The sequence below is a fragment of the Numenius arquata genome, chromosome 7 (genome assembly GCF_964106895.1).
Source record: "Numenius arquata chromosome 7, bNumArq3.hap1.1, whole genome shotgun sequence".
Taxonomy (NCBI): Eukaryota; Metazoa; Chordata; class Aves; order Charadriiformes; family Scolopacidae; genus Numenius; species Numenius arquata.
In genome coordinates, this window is record NC_133582.1 from 4,608,470 (window position 1) to 4,626,046 (window position 17,577).

Below are 17,577 nucleotides of genomic sequence, written 5' to 3' on the forward strand. Positions count from 1 at the left end.
TTAAAATATCTTTTAATTGCAAACTGTTTTGTCCTCCTCCTCCTCCCTACCTAATTCTTTGCTGGTGTCCAATTCCTTCAACCTTTATTTTCTATAATTGTACTGTAGCTTTTTGAAATGATAGTGGAAGAAAATATAACCATGCAGTACTAAAAATCTGCTATTTCAATTCAGAAAAAAATCAAGCTGTAGTCTTTGAAATTCAATGTAAATGTTCAGATTTTCATGTTCATTGGCGACGACTCTAGATCTTTCCTTCCAGTGTTTTGAACTGAGTAGTGTAGCAATAATATACTGTCCAGTGGCCTGAAGATGTTGGTGGGAAGTGGAAGGCTACTGGAACAAGAACTGGTGCAGGGGAAAGTAACGTGCTTGCTTAAAAGCACTGAATGGTGTTACTTTGATGGGATATGCAGATTATTTGTTTATTTTGGTATTTGTTTGCATTAAATGTGTTGACAGTAGAGTACTTTCTGTATTACTTCAGCTACGTTTTTTGTCTTCTGTCTAGGGACAGAGGTGGTAAAACCATACACACCTGTATTGCCTTTTTTGCCGCGGGATTTCAAAGAGCCATCTCACCACGATGGTGCACGTATATATTTAATGATTAAAATTTATTCCCATGGACTGTTCACGCAGGCACTTGACCACCTACAAATTGGTAATTATAACTTAGGGGGGTATGTGTTTGGTTTTGCAGCAGTTGCTGTATCTTTTTAGATTCGCTGTCTGGGTACTGTGAGGTTCTTATTATTTCACAGAATCACAGAATGACATGGGGTTGGAAGGGACCTCTGGAGATCATCCAGTCCAACCCCCTGCCAGAGCAGGTCAACCCAGAGCAGGTTGCACAGGAATGTGTCCAGGCGGGTTTGGAATGTCTCCAGAGACGGAGACTCCACCACCTCTCTAGGCAGCCTCTTCCAGGGCTTTGCCACCCTCAAAGTCAAGAAGTTCCTCCTCATGTTTAGGTGGAACTTCCCATGTTCAAGTTTGTGCCCGTTCCCTCTTGTCCTGTCCCTGGGCACCACTGAGAAAAGACTGGCCCCATCCTCCTGACACCCACCCTTTAAGTATTTATAGGCGTTGATCAGATCCCCCCTCAGTCTTCTCTTCTCCAGGCTAAACAGACCCAAGTCCCTCAGCGTTTCCTCATAAGAGAGATGCTCCAGGCCCCTCATCATCTTTGTAGCCCTCTGCTGTACCCTCTCCAGCAGTTCCCTGTCCTTCTTGAACTGGGGAGCCCAGAACTGGACCCAGTCCTCCAGCTGTGGCCTCCCCAGGGCAGAGCAGAGGGGCAGGATGACCTGCCTTCACCTGCTGGTCACACTCTTCCTGATGCACCCCAGGATGCCATTGGCCTTCTTGGCCGCAAGGGCACATTGCTGGCTCATGGTCATCTTGTTGTCCACCAGGGCTCCCAGGTCTTTTACCTCAGAGCTGCTCTCCAGCAGGTCAGCCCCCAAACTGTATTGAGTTGGATATAAGTTTATCTGCTTATACATCGGGTCGTGCTTAGAACTTTTTAAACCTTATTCTTCATGCCCCAAATGTATGGGCTTATCCTCACTGTAACCAGGAGTCAGATATTTTTTTTAACACTGGTTTAGCAAATGTTTGTTTACTCACATAGTGTAAAATCCATCAAAACAAGACATTTTAGTTGACCACCTGTTCTTTTAAGAATGATCCGTGTGTGCAATGTGTGGTACCCTTCTGAAAGAAACTCTAACACTACAAAGATGAAGGCAGTAGGAAAGGGCCTTTTAAAAATCAGAATACTACTTAGTTTGTTTTCATCTCATTAACATTTATCATTCTAATTATTTTTTTAATAAAGGAGACTCTATTTCCGTCAGCAATCCTGAAGGTAACTTCAAGAAGTCACAGGTTCAAAGTTTAGAAGATCTGTTTTTACTGGCAGCGGGCACAGGCTTCACACCGATGGTTAAACTCCTGGATTTTGCTCTGGCTGAAGTCAGTTCCCTCCGGTACGTGCATTTCTTATGATTTAATCCCAAACTGGAATAATCCATAGGAAGGAGGATGTGTAATAGGCAAGCTGTAGTGTTAATAAAACAATTTAATAAAAATTTATAAATGGTATGAAAGCATTTTTCATCGGCTTATGCCAAAAGCTGGCACGCTTCAGGGAAGAGTCTGTAAGTCTTAGGGAATTTACACAGATTGGTTATTGGCTTCCTCAGAAAAATGGATTTTTCCATTTTGGATTTTACTCGTGATACAAATGAGTTCACCAAGTCGAAAATCTGAGGGTTTTTTTAGAACTAGCTTTGCATTTGAGTGCCTTTTTTTTGGAATTGAAGTATTTCAATGTAGATACTGTTTTCCAGGCTGAGGAGGTTTACAACTGTTAAGTTATGGCCTCTCTTTATTAATAATTTTATGTTATTTTCACCTGCTAAGCAACAGTGACGCGTTTTTAGCAGGTGAGTTCTGGTTTTCACAAAGTGCGACTTAACGTAAGCGTAGCATTAAGTATATTCAAATGCATAAAAAGTTTTTCATTGCATATGCATTCTGTACTCTGCTCGTAAAAAAAAAAAAAAAAAAAAAAAAATCTACAAAAAGAAGTACTACTTGTCGTTGTTTGAGTGAACAGGACGTTTTGGCCCCTTATCACAGAATGACAGAATGATACGGGGTTGGAAGGGACCTCTGGAGATCATCTAGTCCAACCCCCTGCCAAAGCAGGTCCACCCAGAGCAGGTTGCACAGGTGCACAGGAACGTGTCCAGGCAGGTTTAGAATGTCTCCAGAGAAGGAGACTCCACCACCTCTCTGGGGAGCCTCTTCCAGGGCTCTGCCACCCTCAAAGTCAAGAAGTTCCTCCTCATGTTTAGATGGAACTTCTTATGTTCAGGTTTGTGCCCATTCCCTCGTGTCCTGTCCCTGGGCACCACTGAAAAAAGACTGGCCCCATCCTCCTGACACCCACCCTTTAAGTATTTATAGGCGTTGATCAGATCCCCCCTCAGCCTTCTCCAGACTCAACAGACCCAAGTCCCTCAGCCTTTCCTCATAAGAGAGATGCTCCAGGCCCCTCATCATGTTTGTAGCCCTCTGCTGTACCCTCTCCAGCAGTTCCCTGTCCTTCTTGAACTGGGGAGCCCAGAACTGGACCCAGTGCTCCAGCTGTGGCCTCCCCAGGGCAGAGCAGAGGGGCAGGATGACCTGCCTTGACCTGCTGGTCACACTCTTCCTGATGCCCCCCAGGATGCCATTGGCCTTCTTGGCCAATGTCCTTCAAAACCCCAGAACTAGTTCTTCTGCTTGAGGCGATTGTCCATTTATAATTGTAAATGTAAATTAAACTGCGACATTGAGTGTAAAACGTCCCAGCTGAAGAGAGTACACCATAGCTCAATTGTAAAAGGAAACGCAAAGAGTTACTGAAGGGGCCTCCTTGGATAGAGGTGAGTTGGTGGGTTTTTATTATTTCTAGCAGAAGTTTGCCATTAGAATCATGTCTTGCAGAATTTCTCAGCAGATTGTATTTTTGTTGACGAGAACAACATTTTATAATCTGGGAGACTATAAAAATGAAAAATACACCTGAGTATTTTCTTTAAAGCTCTTGCAGAGGACAGTTCAACAGGCTTGCTACTGCTTTCCCCGACCTTTGAATTCAGACCCTTGTAATGAAGATTAATTTCTTATACTGGCTTTTATTCAATATAAACAATTTTATGTTTATTATTTTATTTTATTTTATTTTATTTATTTTATTCAATATAAACAATTTTTTATTCAATATAAACAATATAAACACAGGATGTTTTGGTTCGTTATGTCTTTATGAAGCACGTTTTGAAACAGCGTAGAAAGATTAATTGGACGCTAGTCTTCAGAGTAAAGCTAAAAAGGATTACATGTACTGCAGAAATCTGCTTCTAGAAAAGAAATGTATCTAAACCCAGACATTATTCTTATGTTGTTTATTGTCCAGCAATTACGTATAATCCTATTTTGCGAGCAGAGAGACTGGGTACTGTTTGGCTCTTCCAAAGTGTCGTGTGTTGTCCGTAGCGAATAACACGAGGGTGGCTTTGTGAATCCTAAAGATAAATCTGTCATCTGACATACGAATTTGGAATAAATGTGTTTTTTTGTGAATTTGGAATAATTTTATTTTTTTTTTCCTCTTGAGGAGGAAACTCATATATCGGGTACGGGTAGTTGTGATAATATAAAAGCAAAACTAAGGAGAGCATAGCGAAAGATGCAAATCTGGACGTTTTGTCCATAACCAGAATAAAGGGAGTAGAGGATGTGTGTGCACGATGACTGCTGCACAGATAGCGCTTGTATCTACTCTGCCCTTGAAAGATGACACAAGTGGCTTATTTTAATTCTCCTCAGCACAATTTCTTATAGGAACTCAATGCCCGCAGTTCACTTAGGGTGCAGCAGCATCTGTTTTCTTACGAGTCGAAGTTAATTAATTTTTCCTTCTTGCTTGTCAGGCGGTGGAATGACTTCATCTGGTCCAGGCTCTGTTTATATGCAGACTCTTAAAGCTTGGTGTTTCTGACTTACCCCCCGCACCAGGACAGGTTGGGGACTGACCTGCTGGAGAGCAGCTCTGAGGAAAAAGACCTGGAAGTCCCGGTGGACAATAGGATGACCATGAGCCAGCAATGTGCCCTTGTGGCCAAGAAGGCCAATGGCATCCTGGGGTGCATCGGGAAGAGCGTGGCCAGCAGGTCGAGGGAGGTCATCCTGCCCCTCTGCTCTGCCCTGGAGAGGCCCCATCTGGAGCACTGGGTCCAGTTCTGGGCTCCCCAGTTCAAGAAGGACAGGGAACTGTCCTTCTTGAACTGGAGAGGGTACAGCAGAGGGCTACAAAGATGATTAGCAGTCCCTGAGGTAGAGGTTGCAACTGCAGACAATTAGGGTTACGACATTTAAAAGAGAGGTCACAAGTTCAACAGACTTTCAGGTATCCCAAGAGAGACTATACTGAGTTAGTGGCAAAAAGATTTGAGGATTGCAGAGTGGCAAAACAAACCAACAAACAAAACGTTAAGTAAAAGCTTCTGTATAATGCAGCAAGTTCTGATTCTTTAACCTGGGTTTCAAATACAGAAACAATCTGCAGTTTTGTTCTTTTTTTTTTTTTTTTTTTCAGGAGAGTGAAGCTGATCTTCTTCAACAAAACAGAAGACGACATACTTTGGAGAGACCAACTAGAGCAATTAGCTCTTAAAGATGAAAGGTACGTAAAAGTCTTGCGGGGAACAACTTACACAATCCCAGTGTACAGAAGAACAAGACTTGGGGCTTCGAATAATGTACAGCTTTGGCACGAAACCAGATCCTGACTCTGGAAACTCTTAGCTAAGAATTTAATGAGAGCTGGGGAGTGGAAGGAGATGTGCTTGTATCGGTCACAGATGATGCACAGCAGCAGGCGGTGTCATTAAGTTCTGTATGTCCCGTAGGAAGCCAGGGATTTGCTTTGACTAATAGAGGTTTGTTGGAGATGATGCGTTAGACGAGGTGATTGTTGAGACTGTCTGAGAAGCTTTTCGAAGCTGAAGAAAATTAGCAGTAGAAAATACAGCTCTGTGAGGAGAAGCACAGAAGTGATAGACGAGGAGAGGGTACCCTGGGAGCAACATTCCTGAAAAGTCTCTTTGGGGTCACTTCGTTGAGAAAATGTTTATCTAGAAATTTGAAGTTTAAATTAACTTTCATTTTTACTTACTAATTGTTGCATTTTTTCCCTCAATTACAAAATAATTACGGATTAAAATGCACTAGGGCACATCTAATGTCAATTTAGTTTAACAAGCCATAGCTGTGCCAGGAGACATAGGAGTATTTTAATATTAGAATTTCAGAACCTTTGCTTTTCTCACTAGACAAAGCGTCGCTGCCTAGATTTTACATGATAGAAGTAGCTTTTGTTTATGCTTAGTTCTTAATTGAACTTGTATGAGCAAGTTAATTTCACGTGTTCCTTCACAACACTGAAGTGAAAAATCAATATTGTTTCATAACCTGGCGATGTCTGGCACATTCCAAGCTCCATAGTCTAGACATTGTGCAAATTTCAAGTAAAAACCCTTTCTCCCTTTCATTGGGAGCCTCGGATACACAAGTGTTTGTTTTCTTGGGTTTTTTTAACTCAATAACTATTTTCTCATTAATGAAATTGTACTGACGTTTTCCCAAGTGTGGCTGAACATTCTTATTTCATTGATTTGGAATTGAGCTCTACAAACATTTGTATAAATGAAGAACGGAACAACAAAATCTGTGCTTTGGTGTCTCAAATGGTTACCAGCTGTTTTTCTTCGTAAGGTTAAAATATACAGCTAAAATTTTTGCGATTGAAACATTGGGTTAAAGAATGAAATACCCGATAGCGGATGGAGGTGATTTGATTGACTTGATGGGTAGGAACAACTAAATGTGGGTGAGATCTGATGCTGCGTGGTGGGAGCTGAGCGGAACAAGAGAGTGATCGTAGAAGACATCAGTGTCTCGGTCGGTAGCGCTTCGTGGAGCAGATGTCTAATTGGAGACAGTATTTCTGAAATAACCTTCTGGATGCCCATGAGCCGGCAATGTGCCCTTGTGGCCAAGAAGGCCAATGGCATCCTGGGGTGCATCAGGAAGAGTGTGACCAACAGGTGGAGGGAGGTCATCCTGCCCCTCTGCTCTGCCCTGGGAAGGCCACAGCTGGAGCCCTGTGTCCAGTTCTGGGCTCCCCAGTTCAAGAAGGACAGGGAACTGCTGGAGAGGGTACAGCAGAGGGCTACAAAGATGATGAGGGGCCTGGAGCATCTCTCTTGTGAAGAAAGGCTGAGGGACTTCGGTCTGTTTAGTCTGGAGAAAAGAAGACTGAGGGGGGATCTGATCAACGCCTATAAATACTTAAAGGGTGGGTGTCAGGAGGATGGGGCCAGTCTTTTTTCAGTGGTGCCCAGGGACAGGACAAGAGGGAACAGGCACAAATTTGAACATAAGAAGTTCCATCTAAACATGAGGAGGAATTTCTTGACTTTGAGGGTGGCAGAGCCCTGGGAGAGGCTGCCCAGAGAAGTGGTGGAGTCTCCATCTCTGGAGACATTCTAAACCCACCTGGACACGCTCCTGTGCAACCTGCTCTGGGTGGACCTGCTTTGGCAGGGGGGTTGGACTAGATGATCTCCAGAGGTCCCTTCCAACCCCGTATCATTCTGTGATTCTGCTTACCAGGTTTGAGGTTCAGTTCATTCTTTCACAACCAACAAAGGACTGGGTGGGTAAAGAAGGGAAGATTTCTTCATCTCTTCTCTCAGAGTTTGTGAAAAGAAGCAGAAAAGACTCCAAAGTGCTCATCTGCATCTGTGGCCCAACGCCTTTCACAGAACAAGGAGTACAGTGAGTATTTTAAATGATGAACTAGAGAACAAGGAGTTATTTTAAAATTCAGTCACCTAACCCCCTAGTGTTTCTGAGTTGGTAGTTCTTTCATAAACATCCTTGTATTTTCTGCTTTGCAAGAAAACTTGTTAAAATAAAAAAAAACCCCACCTGGCATCATATTTTAGGCGTATATTTAGTGTGTAGATAAATAAGCAGCAGCAATAAGTAAATTTCATGAGCTCTAGGAAATTGTCCAAAGCTTTCTAAGAGCATCTCTTTAGCAATGACCATTTTTTCCCCAAAGTTTTAAATGCTGCTTTTAATTTGATGTTCATAGAGAAGTTGTTGCAATAGGAAATAAGCTTTCTGTGTTGGTCTTTGCTTGACAAATTAAGTTATTAAAAGTAAAATCGAAAGCAGTTGTTTTATCACAAGCACTTTTCTCCTTTTTAAAAAAAAAAAAAATATTATTAATGCATAGATTTATGTTTTTACCTGATACTTTCCTTATTTTATATGCCACATATATATATGAGGTGATGCTTCAGCTTTGTCTGTGATGGTGTTTTGGTTACAAATGTTAATATTACCTACTGGATTTCTGATTTTCAGGGACCTGAAGGATCTTGGATACTCCCAAGAAGAGATACACGCTTTTAGTGCATAAACCCATATGAGGAGATCAGTGTTTGTTTGTATAATTCAATCTTATTTATTTACCTACATGAACTTAATTAAGTGAGAAGCAATTTTTTAAGACTTGAAATTTCACTCTTGGTACCAAACTGTTTCTTGGAAGAAATATATCTTTGAAAAAGTTTTATACTGTGTTTTATCTTGGTTTTTGTAAATATTTTTCCTAATCCAGGGTATTAATTTATTGTAGAGGCAAGAAAAAAATGTATAGTCCACATTATGTAAGATATTTCATGTTGTTGGTTCATGAGAATTCTTAGATTTGACGAGCACTGATTTAAGTTTTGACTTGAAAAGCTTATTATTTCTTACTGCAAAAAGTCTTAAGAGCAATACTGTCTGAAATGAAATATTGCACTGTAACTCAGGTAACCGGGCATTGAAAAAAATGTTCCTTTCCGTCGGAAATCTCTATTTGACTTGCAAATGATCCGGATGCATTTTTGGCTTTGTAAACAAAGAAGAAAAGTTCCTTTGGTTACAACAGAAAAAAAAAAAAAAACACATCAATAATAAAAATGAATAATTTTACATTACTTTTTGCATTTTTGTGCATTTTCTGTATTTTCAGTTTATAATGTGATACAGGAAGGTTTGTATGAGCTCAGGACACCGTCTGAGAACTCGTAACAGAGACCCAGACTCCATCTCATTCTCTGATTCTATGATTCTGTTTGGGAAAAGAATAGTCCCCAAGTGCTTTGATTGCTTTTTTTGTTGCTCTGACCTTGTCAAGATCCCTATGGTGGTCCCTTCTGAACCACTTCAGGGGGACCTCTTTACGCCTGGCATTCTACATTTCTAATTGAGGGATGGAGCACCTCCCCTACGAAGACACCTTTCTAATCAGAGGGCTGGAGCACCTCCCCTATGAGGACAGGCTGAGAGAGCCGGGGTGGTTCAGCCTGGAGAAGAGAAGGCTCCGGGGAGACCTCATAGCAGCCTTCCAATATCTGAAGGGAGCCTACAGGAGAGCCGGAGAGGGACTCTTTGTCAGGAGATGTAGTGACAGGACAAGGGGTAATGGTTTTAAATTGGAAGAGGGGAGATTTAGACTAGATCTTAGGAAGAAATTCTTTCCTGTGAGGGTGGTAAGTCCCTGGAACAGGTTGCCCAGAGAAGCTGTGGCTGCCCCATCCCTGGAGGGGTTCAAGGCCAGGCTGGATGGGGCTTTGAGCAACCTGGTCTGGTGGGAGGTGTCCCTGCCCAGGGCAGGGGGTTGGAACTCGATGATCTTTAAGGTGCCTTCCAACTCTAACCATTCTATGATTCTAATTGGGAAAATACCTATTTCTATTTAAGCATCTTTTTGCAATGATTGAAATCCAGATCCCATCCAAGCGGGTGATTGAGACCAGTCATCGTTTGACATCTGCAGTGGAGTTAAGCGGAGGGATGCTCATTTCCAAGTCGCAAAGTGGACTTTCTGGTGAGAAGAGCAGAGTTGCTTGTTTCCCCCCACGAGAGGCTCTCAAAGCTTCAGGCACTTTGAGGAGTTTTAAGATGTAATTTAGGACGAACTGCTTTGCTTCTAAAAGCCTCTGATTTCCTTTAAAGTTTTGAAGAGTTCTGTTATTACTCATAACTTGCTCTGCGCAAGTAGCTTAGCAACAAATGGCCACTTGACATGATTTCAGCTTTCTAATCTAGATAGGATACTATTTGTTAAAAGTGGCTGAAGTGTAACGTGAAGTTTTACTTAACGTTAACTTTAAATTTCACTTGAAAGACTTGTTGCAGATTATAGATTTTTAGGACAAATTCCTGAAGCGATGGGTACCAGGCTGAATATCTAAAATCAAGGCTAATTTATATTAACAAGTGAAAATGTCTATTTTGAGAATCTCTCCGGAGCAGGGTTGAGCTTGAAACCGAGATGCCGAAAATGAGGTGCGGGCAGCTGAGCTGAATTCCTGTGCTCCTTTGGGAATCCCTGGAGCTCAAACCGGCGCAGCCTGTGCAGGGGTGAGAGCTGGTTCAGCTGAGCTGGGGGTGGGATTCGCGCTGCCCGGTGCCATCAGAGATGTACGGTGGCAACTCAGATCTATATACAAGGTCTTTTTTCACTTTTTTCTTCAGTTCATGCCTGTCAGGCAACGTTTTCTACCTGTCTGAAGCACAGCTGGCTGCCTCGGAAGCCTTTGTTTTCCTCTGAACGTACATAAAAGCCTTTCTGCAAACAGTTTTCGGAGACCGGCAACTACACTCATGTGGCGGCGAAGGATTTGTGAGTAACTGTGATTACTAATCTGAGCTACTCACATCTCAGAGATAATTAACCCTTAATTCCACAGGTTTTAGGCTAATGTGAGCAGTCATGGGGGGGGGGTGGGTGTTTAGTTATTGTTTCCAAGCGTAGCTGCAGTCTGGATATGTATCTCTCTGGAGTCTTTCTGTGCCAATATTTACAAAGTGCTGTGAAATCAGGTTTAGGTTTTCTTCTTCTTTAGATTGTTTTTTTTTTTTTTTTTTGTATCTGTCTTCAAGGTAGGTTTTTCCTGTATGTTTTTATGTTTTAAAAAGTCAGTTTTGCTACTAAAAGATTAACAGTTTTCTTATTTGCCTGATCTTACTTTAAATGGTTTTATTAACATACCTGTGTTTATTCTGGCTAATGATTTTGTAATCTTGCTTCATTTTCTACAGGTATGTCAGTCTACTTAGGGCAGGGGCTCTGTGCTTTTCCTAGGCTGGCGGTATTAATCTGGAGAAGTTTGGATTTAAAAAAAAAAAACCTAAACAAAACTCTCCTTACCCCCAGTCCCACATTTCAACTACTCGAACAGATATTTTAAATATTAGATTTGTCAATAACTCGGGGAGGGGGGGGAACTCTATTCTTATAGAGCTGTCTGAGTGCGTGTGATGAGCGACTTCCCGTTCTAGTCAGAGTCCAAATGTACTTAGTCCTGGGCCGGAGGAAACATTCCCGTATTTACCGGCTGTCTCTGTGTATGGCCCTGTGCGTATGCGATACAGATTCTCCCCTTAGTCAGCTACCCGCCTTCGGTTCTTTGATTTTTTCCTTTTATTGGCCGCGTTTCACGTTTTCCCAGGCTGAAGTTTCAGCGCTGGGCCTGGATGCTTTCTTCGTTCCTATGGAAACAGATGCCTGTCTTCAAACAGACTGGGCTTGCTGGGTTGCCGTGGCGACACAGGTGAGAAATTCTGGTATGTGTGGAAAAGCGTGGAGCCTGTGCCGGCTGCTGAGTCCCAGAGAGGACGCAGATGATGCTACTAAACCTTAAAACGGCAGGATATTCCTCCTTGCCTACGTATCCTTCTGCGGTTAGCCCCGAGGAGCGCGCTCGCCCGGTGTGCCTTGTAGCTTCCCGAGGGATTTATTGATCCTGTTGTTGATGATTGGGCTTGGAGAGGTCAGAGAGAGGAACGTCTGGTTTTTGTCATCAGCTTGCAAATGTTTCGAATGTGAAATGCGTGTGCGCCGGCAATCCCTTCTGTGCTGCTATCCGCGGGTGGAAAACAAGGTCCTGTTGGAAATACTTTCTCCCGTTTGAAATAAAGAATCCATTTAAAATGCACCGAGGTGAGGCGAGGAAGATCTAGATCTAGAATTTAAAAGCAAGTAAAACAAGAAGTTTGAGTCACTTGCGGCAGATACACGGATACGTATAAATCCACCTGGCGGAACGTGGGGGCGGGGAAGAAACTCTAGATGATGTGGCAGAGGAATAACTTCATGCTGCTCAAATTGACTAGACCATTAGTCGTGCCAGAGGAGCTTCTGACAATGTATATTTAAAACCAGGAAGGTTTGTTAAAGCACACAGTATGATACAAACCGCCTTCTGAGTCAGAAGAAGTGCCCGGCTCATTCCCAGGAAAGATGCAAAAAAAATGGCTGAACCGATTGATCGGCTCTGGCTGGGGAGAAGGGGTCCTCCTGCTTCCCCTTCTGGCCTCCTGCATCTCTGCTTTGAACTGTGTCCCTCTCCATCAAACGGAGGTCGGCGCCACAAAAGCCAAATTTTGAGCATCAGCTCCAATAAAGGTGAAAGGGAGCGAAACCGCTTCAGAGCGGAGTCACCTGCTTCAGTTAAAAGTGGTGAACGCTACACCCCGAATGGTGATGGTTGCAAGGAAAAGCATGGAGAAGCCAAGGTGGTTCTCCTCCAACGCGTGCTCCAAGATGGCAATACGGGAGGTAAGAGTGACAGCTCCAAACTTCAGCTGATTGGGAGATGAAAGGAAAGGAATGATGACCAGGAAGGTTATAACTTTGGGGTTTCCCTGTGCTGCAAAATGGAAAAAAAAAAGCCTTTCCTGTGTTGAACGTTTCATACGGTTGTTAACGCTCTAAATGATGAAAGGGCTCCACAGATGCTCTTAGACCACTGGGAGGAGAGAGAAAGAAGGGTACATAAAATGTAACTGCATTAAATTTTAGAATCATAAGATCATGGAATGGTTTGGGTTGGAAGGGACTTTAAAGATCATCCAGTCCCACCCCCTGCCCTGGGCAGGGACACCTCCCACCAGACCAGGTTGCTCCAAGCCCCATCCAGCCTGGCCTTGAACCCCTCCAGGGATGGGGCAGCCACAGCTTCCCTGGGCAACCTGTTCCAGTGTCTCACCACCCTCACAGGAAAGAATTTCTTCCTGAGATCTCATCTAAATCTCCACTCTTTCAGTTTAAAACCGTTACCCCTCGTTCTATCACTCCACTCCCCAATCAGGAGTTCCTCCTCATCTCTCCTGTAGCCCCTTTAGGGACTGGAAGGGGGGGAAGACTTCTAAAAATTAGGAACCTGAAGGTAGGTACCTCAGTGCAGGGACGGGAAAGCCAACTCCAAGAGGCACAAAGAGCAGCTGAGCACCTCTGTGTCCGTGGGCTTGAGCAATCGCCATGTGTGTCTTAAGGAAGAGCCATCTCTCACCTCCCAGCAGGTGGAACCTCCATTCAAACGTGCATCCGATCCCACCCGTAGCTCAGGCTGGGGTTCAGGAGCAGTGGGGTTCGCTCCTAAATGCCACAGTCACTGAGAGTTTTACATACGGTGGTCTTCACCTACCCTCTGCCTTTAGCCATCCAACGAGATGAACGAATAAAAGCAGAGTAGGTGCTATATGGCAGCACGTTTAAGTCCAAAAAAAAAAAAAGTGTTTAATCTTAAATCCACCTACTGTAGATCCCTTCAAGATTCTACACCGTTCCTCCTAGGAAAAATATGTCCATTATCAGGACTTCAGTACATTTGCTAAATGGACAAAGGTTGGACTCGATGATCCCAAGGGTCTTTTCCAACCTAGATGATTCTGTGATTTTATGACAATGTTCTTTTTCAGTGCGGAAAATCCTGTGAGATTATTTTCCTGCAAAGAATACTGACTGTTGGAATCGTAAATAATAGATTGCCTGGGTAGTAGGACTTACCTGCAGATTCCTCTGCATATTTTGAAACTAGTGAAACGAGTTTAATAATTTAATATCTTCCCTTCACAGACTGTAGAAAACTTGCCAGCAAAGCTTCGGAGTTTACATGATGAATTACTGCTGTGTCTTCTTCTTGAGAACCAGCCAGGGACTTGACCAGCCCTCCCCAGGTTGCATCCTGGAAACCAATCAGCTCTGCGGATTCTGCTTTGACTCTGTTCGGGCTCTTCATGTGAGAGATACTGGTACCATGGGACTGGTCCTCCTCCGCCTTGGGACTTTGTCAACGCAGTGAAGATGGACTCTGTGCACCCACCGTGCACCGTAGTTTTGGAGTTGTATCAATCCCCTTCACTCACCGGGACCTTTTATCAGGTCTTTGCAAAGATGTCCTGCAGGAACCACAAATGGGCAGTGAAGAAGGTCAAGGAAGGAAGGGAATTCTGTATCGAATAACATACCCGTTTCTGCTCAGGCTGTTTTCATGAATTGTTTTTCAGATTTGTTGTTTATACATCACTTTGTCCAGTGAGACTAATCACTAAGTGTGGGCTCCTGCACCTGGGGAGGAATAACCCTGTGCACTAGTGCGGGTTAGGGGTCGACCTACTGGAGAACAGCTCTGCAGAGAGGGACCTGGGAGTCCTGGTGGAAAACAGGTTGCCCATGAGGCGCCAATGGTATTCTGGTGGGCATTAAAAAGAGCATGGCCAGCAGGTCAAGGGGTGTCATCCTCCCCCTCTACTCTGCCCTGGTGAGGCCGCATCTGGAGTGCTGTGTCCAGTTCTGGGCCCCCCAGTTCAAGAAGGACAGGGAACTGCTGGAGAAAGTACAGCAAAGGGCTCTCTGATGAGGAAAGGCTGAGAGACCTGCGGCTGTTTAGCCTGGAGAAGAGAAGACTGAGAAGGATCTCATCAATGCTTAGCAATATCTAAGGGGTGGGTGTCAAGAAGATGGGGTCAGGCTCTTCTCAGTGGTGCCCAGTGACAGGACAAGAAGGAACGGGCACAAACTGGAACAGAGGAAGTTCCATCTAAACATGAGGAGGAACTTCTTGACTTTGAGGGTTGCAGAGCCCTGGAAGAGGCTGCCCAGAGAGGTGGTGGAGTCTCCTTCTCTGGAGACATTCCAAACCCGCCTGGACACGTTCCTGTAGGACCTGCTCTGGGTGACCCTGCTGTGGCAGGGGGTTGGACTAGATGATCTCCAGAGATCCCTTCCAACTCCAAATCATTCTGTGACTCTGTAATCTCTATCGTAGCCTTTAGCACATGTTGAGGACCTAAGAACATGGTGTTTTGCCCGTGTCGGGGAGAGATTTGCCAGTCTCTCCCTTGGTAAGTTACATCTTCATTACAAGGTCTTAGCTTGGTGAACACATAAATCCAGGTAGCGTTCCCTTGCAGTCTCTTAGTAAAATAAGAATATTTTTGTTATAAAATGTGTCAGTGTTATCTATGGCTACTAAAGAGCTTTTCCCAGCCCAGAACGTAATTGCTTTGGAAAAGAATTTCTTAAACATTCATAACTAACAAAGATCTGGCAACAAAACTTGTAAGTAGAGGCTGTGCTTTTATGTAGTCCCGTCTGATTATTACTATGACTACTTCAAAGTTACGCGAAGGAGAAATCGAGGGTGGCTCCTTTCCCTTTTCTTCCTTTGTCAGAAGCAAAGAAAGCCCATAAATGCTGTGATAATTGCTTAGTTTTCAATTAGAAATTCTAATTTTGTCCATCCTTCAAGGTAGCAGAAAAATTAATGGGACTTGTATACTGCAAGCTAAGGATGATTAAAAATAACAGAACTGCTTGAAATACATTTTCATCAGTTATTAACCTTTTAACGACTACTAGTACCACGAAGACACCTATTTCAGCTTCTCCGTCAGTTACCACTGTGAGAACTGACGGTGAACTCTACTTTGATATCCCAACGTGGCCTCCAGCAAAACCGGGCAGCCAATTTAATGCCCCTGCTTTTTGTCTGTGCTGCACTGGTTGGTTTCGGGGTGTCACAGAATCTTCATGGTTGGAAGGGACCTTTGAGATCATCGAGTCCAACCATAGTGTTGTTGAACTGGAAGCTGTAAACTGAGACCGATGGCCAGCTTGGATTACATGAAAGGAGTTTAATCTATTAGAAAGCCAAGTGGGCCATCAGAGCAAGATGGTGGGGTGTCCTGATCTGCCAGGCAGGCTGAACGGACTAGAGCTTTTTTTTTTGAAGGTGTCTGGCTTTGATTCTCAGTATTAGAATCATAGAATCACAGAATGGTTTGGGTTCGAAGGGACCTTAAAGATCATCCAGTTCCAGCCCCCTGCCCTGGGCAGGGACACCTCCCACCAGACCAGGTTGCTCAAAGCCCCATCCAGCCTGGCCTTGCACCCCTCCAGGGATGGGGCAGCCACAGCTTCTCTGGGCAACCTGTTCCAGTGTCTCACCACCCTCACAGGAAAGAATTCCTTCCTAAGATCTAATCTAAATCTTCTCTTTTTCAGTTTAAACCATCACTCCTTGTCCTGTCACTACATCTCCTGACAAAGAGTCCCTCTCCGGCTCTCCTGTAGCTCCCTTCAGGGAGCCTAAGGCTTCCCTTAGTTTCTCTAGTCCGACCCCGAAACCAAGTTTGTGCCGTGAACCTGGAAAATCCATGTGGCCTCGCCTCTGTGTATGGCAGAGATCCCTCTGACAGCACGGGATGCGGGTTTCTTGCCAGCTGCGGGGGCTTTTTTTCCCCGTTGGAAGCATGGCTATGCCGAGGTTCAGTAATTAGCGGGAATCTACGCTCCCCAGAACATCGGTAGATACAGCAGCGTAAGCAAGAGTTCCCTTAGATTTGAGAAAATTAAGAAATAATCGCCAAAAAGTGATTTGCTACCTTAATCCTGTAGCAACTGGATAGTTACCATGGCAATGAGAGTGGCCTTCAGCGTAAGGGAGAAAGTAGCCGGAACGTGCCACGGGTAGTTTGGAACAACACGTAATTCAGCTTCCCCTCCCTGGGAATAAAGCCAAGGAAAGAACGTCGCGTTTAATAGAACAGGACACTGACGAGACCAGAGCACGTCTCCGGTGGGCAAAATCCTACGCGAAGAGGCACGGAACGCAATTTGTGTCTGTGTTCCGGGCACAGCTGTATCACCCACGGCGCGGAGCGGTTTCGGCAACCCGGCCAGCTTCCTCAGCGAAATCGTCTTTGCTTTTATTTCCTCTTTCAAACAGACCGGTATCGTGGCAGCGTTTGCGAATAAATTTGATGTGCTCAAGGGACCGCGCGCGTTGGGCAAATCCACAACGTGTCCGCAGCGAAGCCCAAAGACGCTGAATTTTTACTCAATAAATAATGATTATATACGTTTCGTAATGCGGTGGAATACGCTCTTGGTCAAGCCATTGAGAGTTAATCTGATTCAAACTCGGCCACGTGAACTGTGTATCGGATGCTCACACAACCTGAACGCTAGAAAAAAAGGAGCGGACAGACCAAGAGCCAGAGAAGTGGGGTTCTTTGGGAATATCTCTTCATGCGTGAGGTTCTCTGGGAGTATCTCTTCATGCGTGAGGTTCTCTGGGAGTAGCTCTTCATGCGTGGGATGATGGAGTAGCTCTTCATGCGTGGGGTGATCTGGGAGTAGCTCTTCATGCGTGGGGTTCTCTGGGATTATCTCTTCATGCGTGGGGTTATCTGGGAGTAGCTCTTCATGCGTGGGGTGATCTGGGAGTAGCTCTTCATGCGTGGGGTGATCTGGGAGTAGCTCTTCATGCGTGGGGTTATCTGGGATTATCTCTTCATGCGTGAGGTTCTCTGGGAGTATCTCTTCATGTGTGAGGTTCTCTGGGAGTAGCTCTTCATGTGTGAGGTTCTCTGGGAATATCTCTTCATGCGTGGGGTTATCTGGGAGTAGCTCTTCATGCGTGGGGTGATGGAGTAGCTCTTCATGCGTGGGGTTCTCTGGGAGTAGCTCTTCATGGGTGAGGTTCTCTGGGAGTATCTCTTCATGCGTGGGGTTCTCTGGGAATATCTCTTCATGGGTGAGGTTCTCTGGGAGCAGCTCTTCATGTGTGGGGTGATCTGGGATTATCTCTTCATGCGTGGGGTTCT

General features: G+C 44.4%; 1 protein-coding gene across 2 annotated transcripts in view; it reads left to right on the forward strand.

The window, feature by feature from the left end:
- The window catches only part of CYB5R4 (cytochrome b5 reductase 4), a 33,319-nt gene extending 24,753 nt beyond the window's left edge, over positions 1–8,566 (forward strand). For both annotated transcript variants that reach the window (XM_074150375.1, XM_074150376.1), the window contains exons 12-16: positions 512–664; positions 1,844–1,994; positions 5,156–5,242; positions 7,234–7,398; positions 7,996–8,566. In XM_074150375.1, coding sequence (XP_074006476.1) covers positions 512–664; positions 1,844–1,994; positions 5,156–5,242; positions 7,234–7,398; positions 7,996–8,050 — 611 coding nt within the window. In that variant the 3' untranslated portion in view covers positions 8,051–8,566. The remainder of the gene's footprint in view (positions 1–511; positions 665–1,843; positions 1,995–5,155; positions 5,243–7,233; positions 7,399–7,995) is intronic.
- The last annotated feature ends 9,011 nt before the right edge of the window (positions 8,567–17,577 follow it).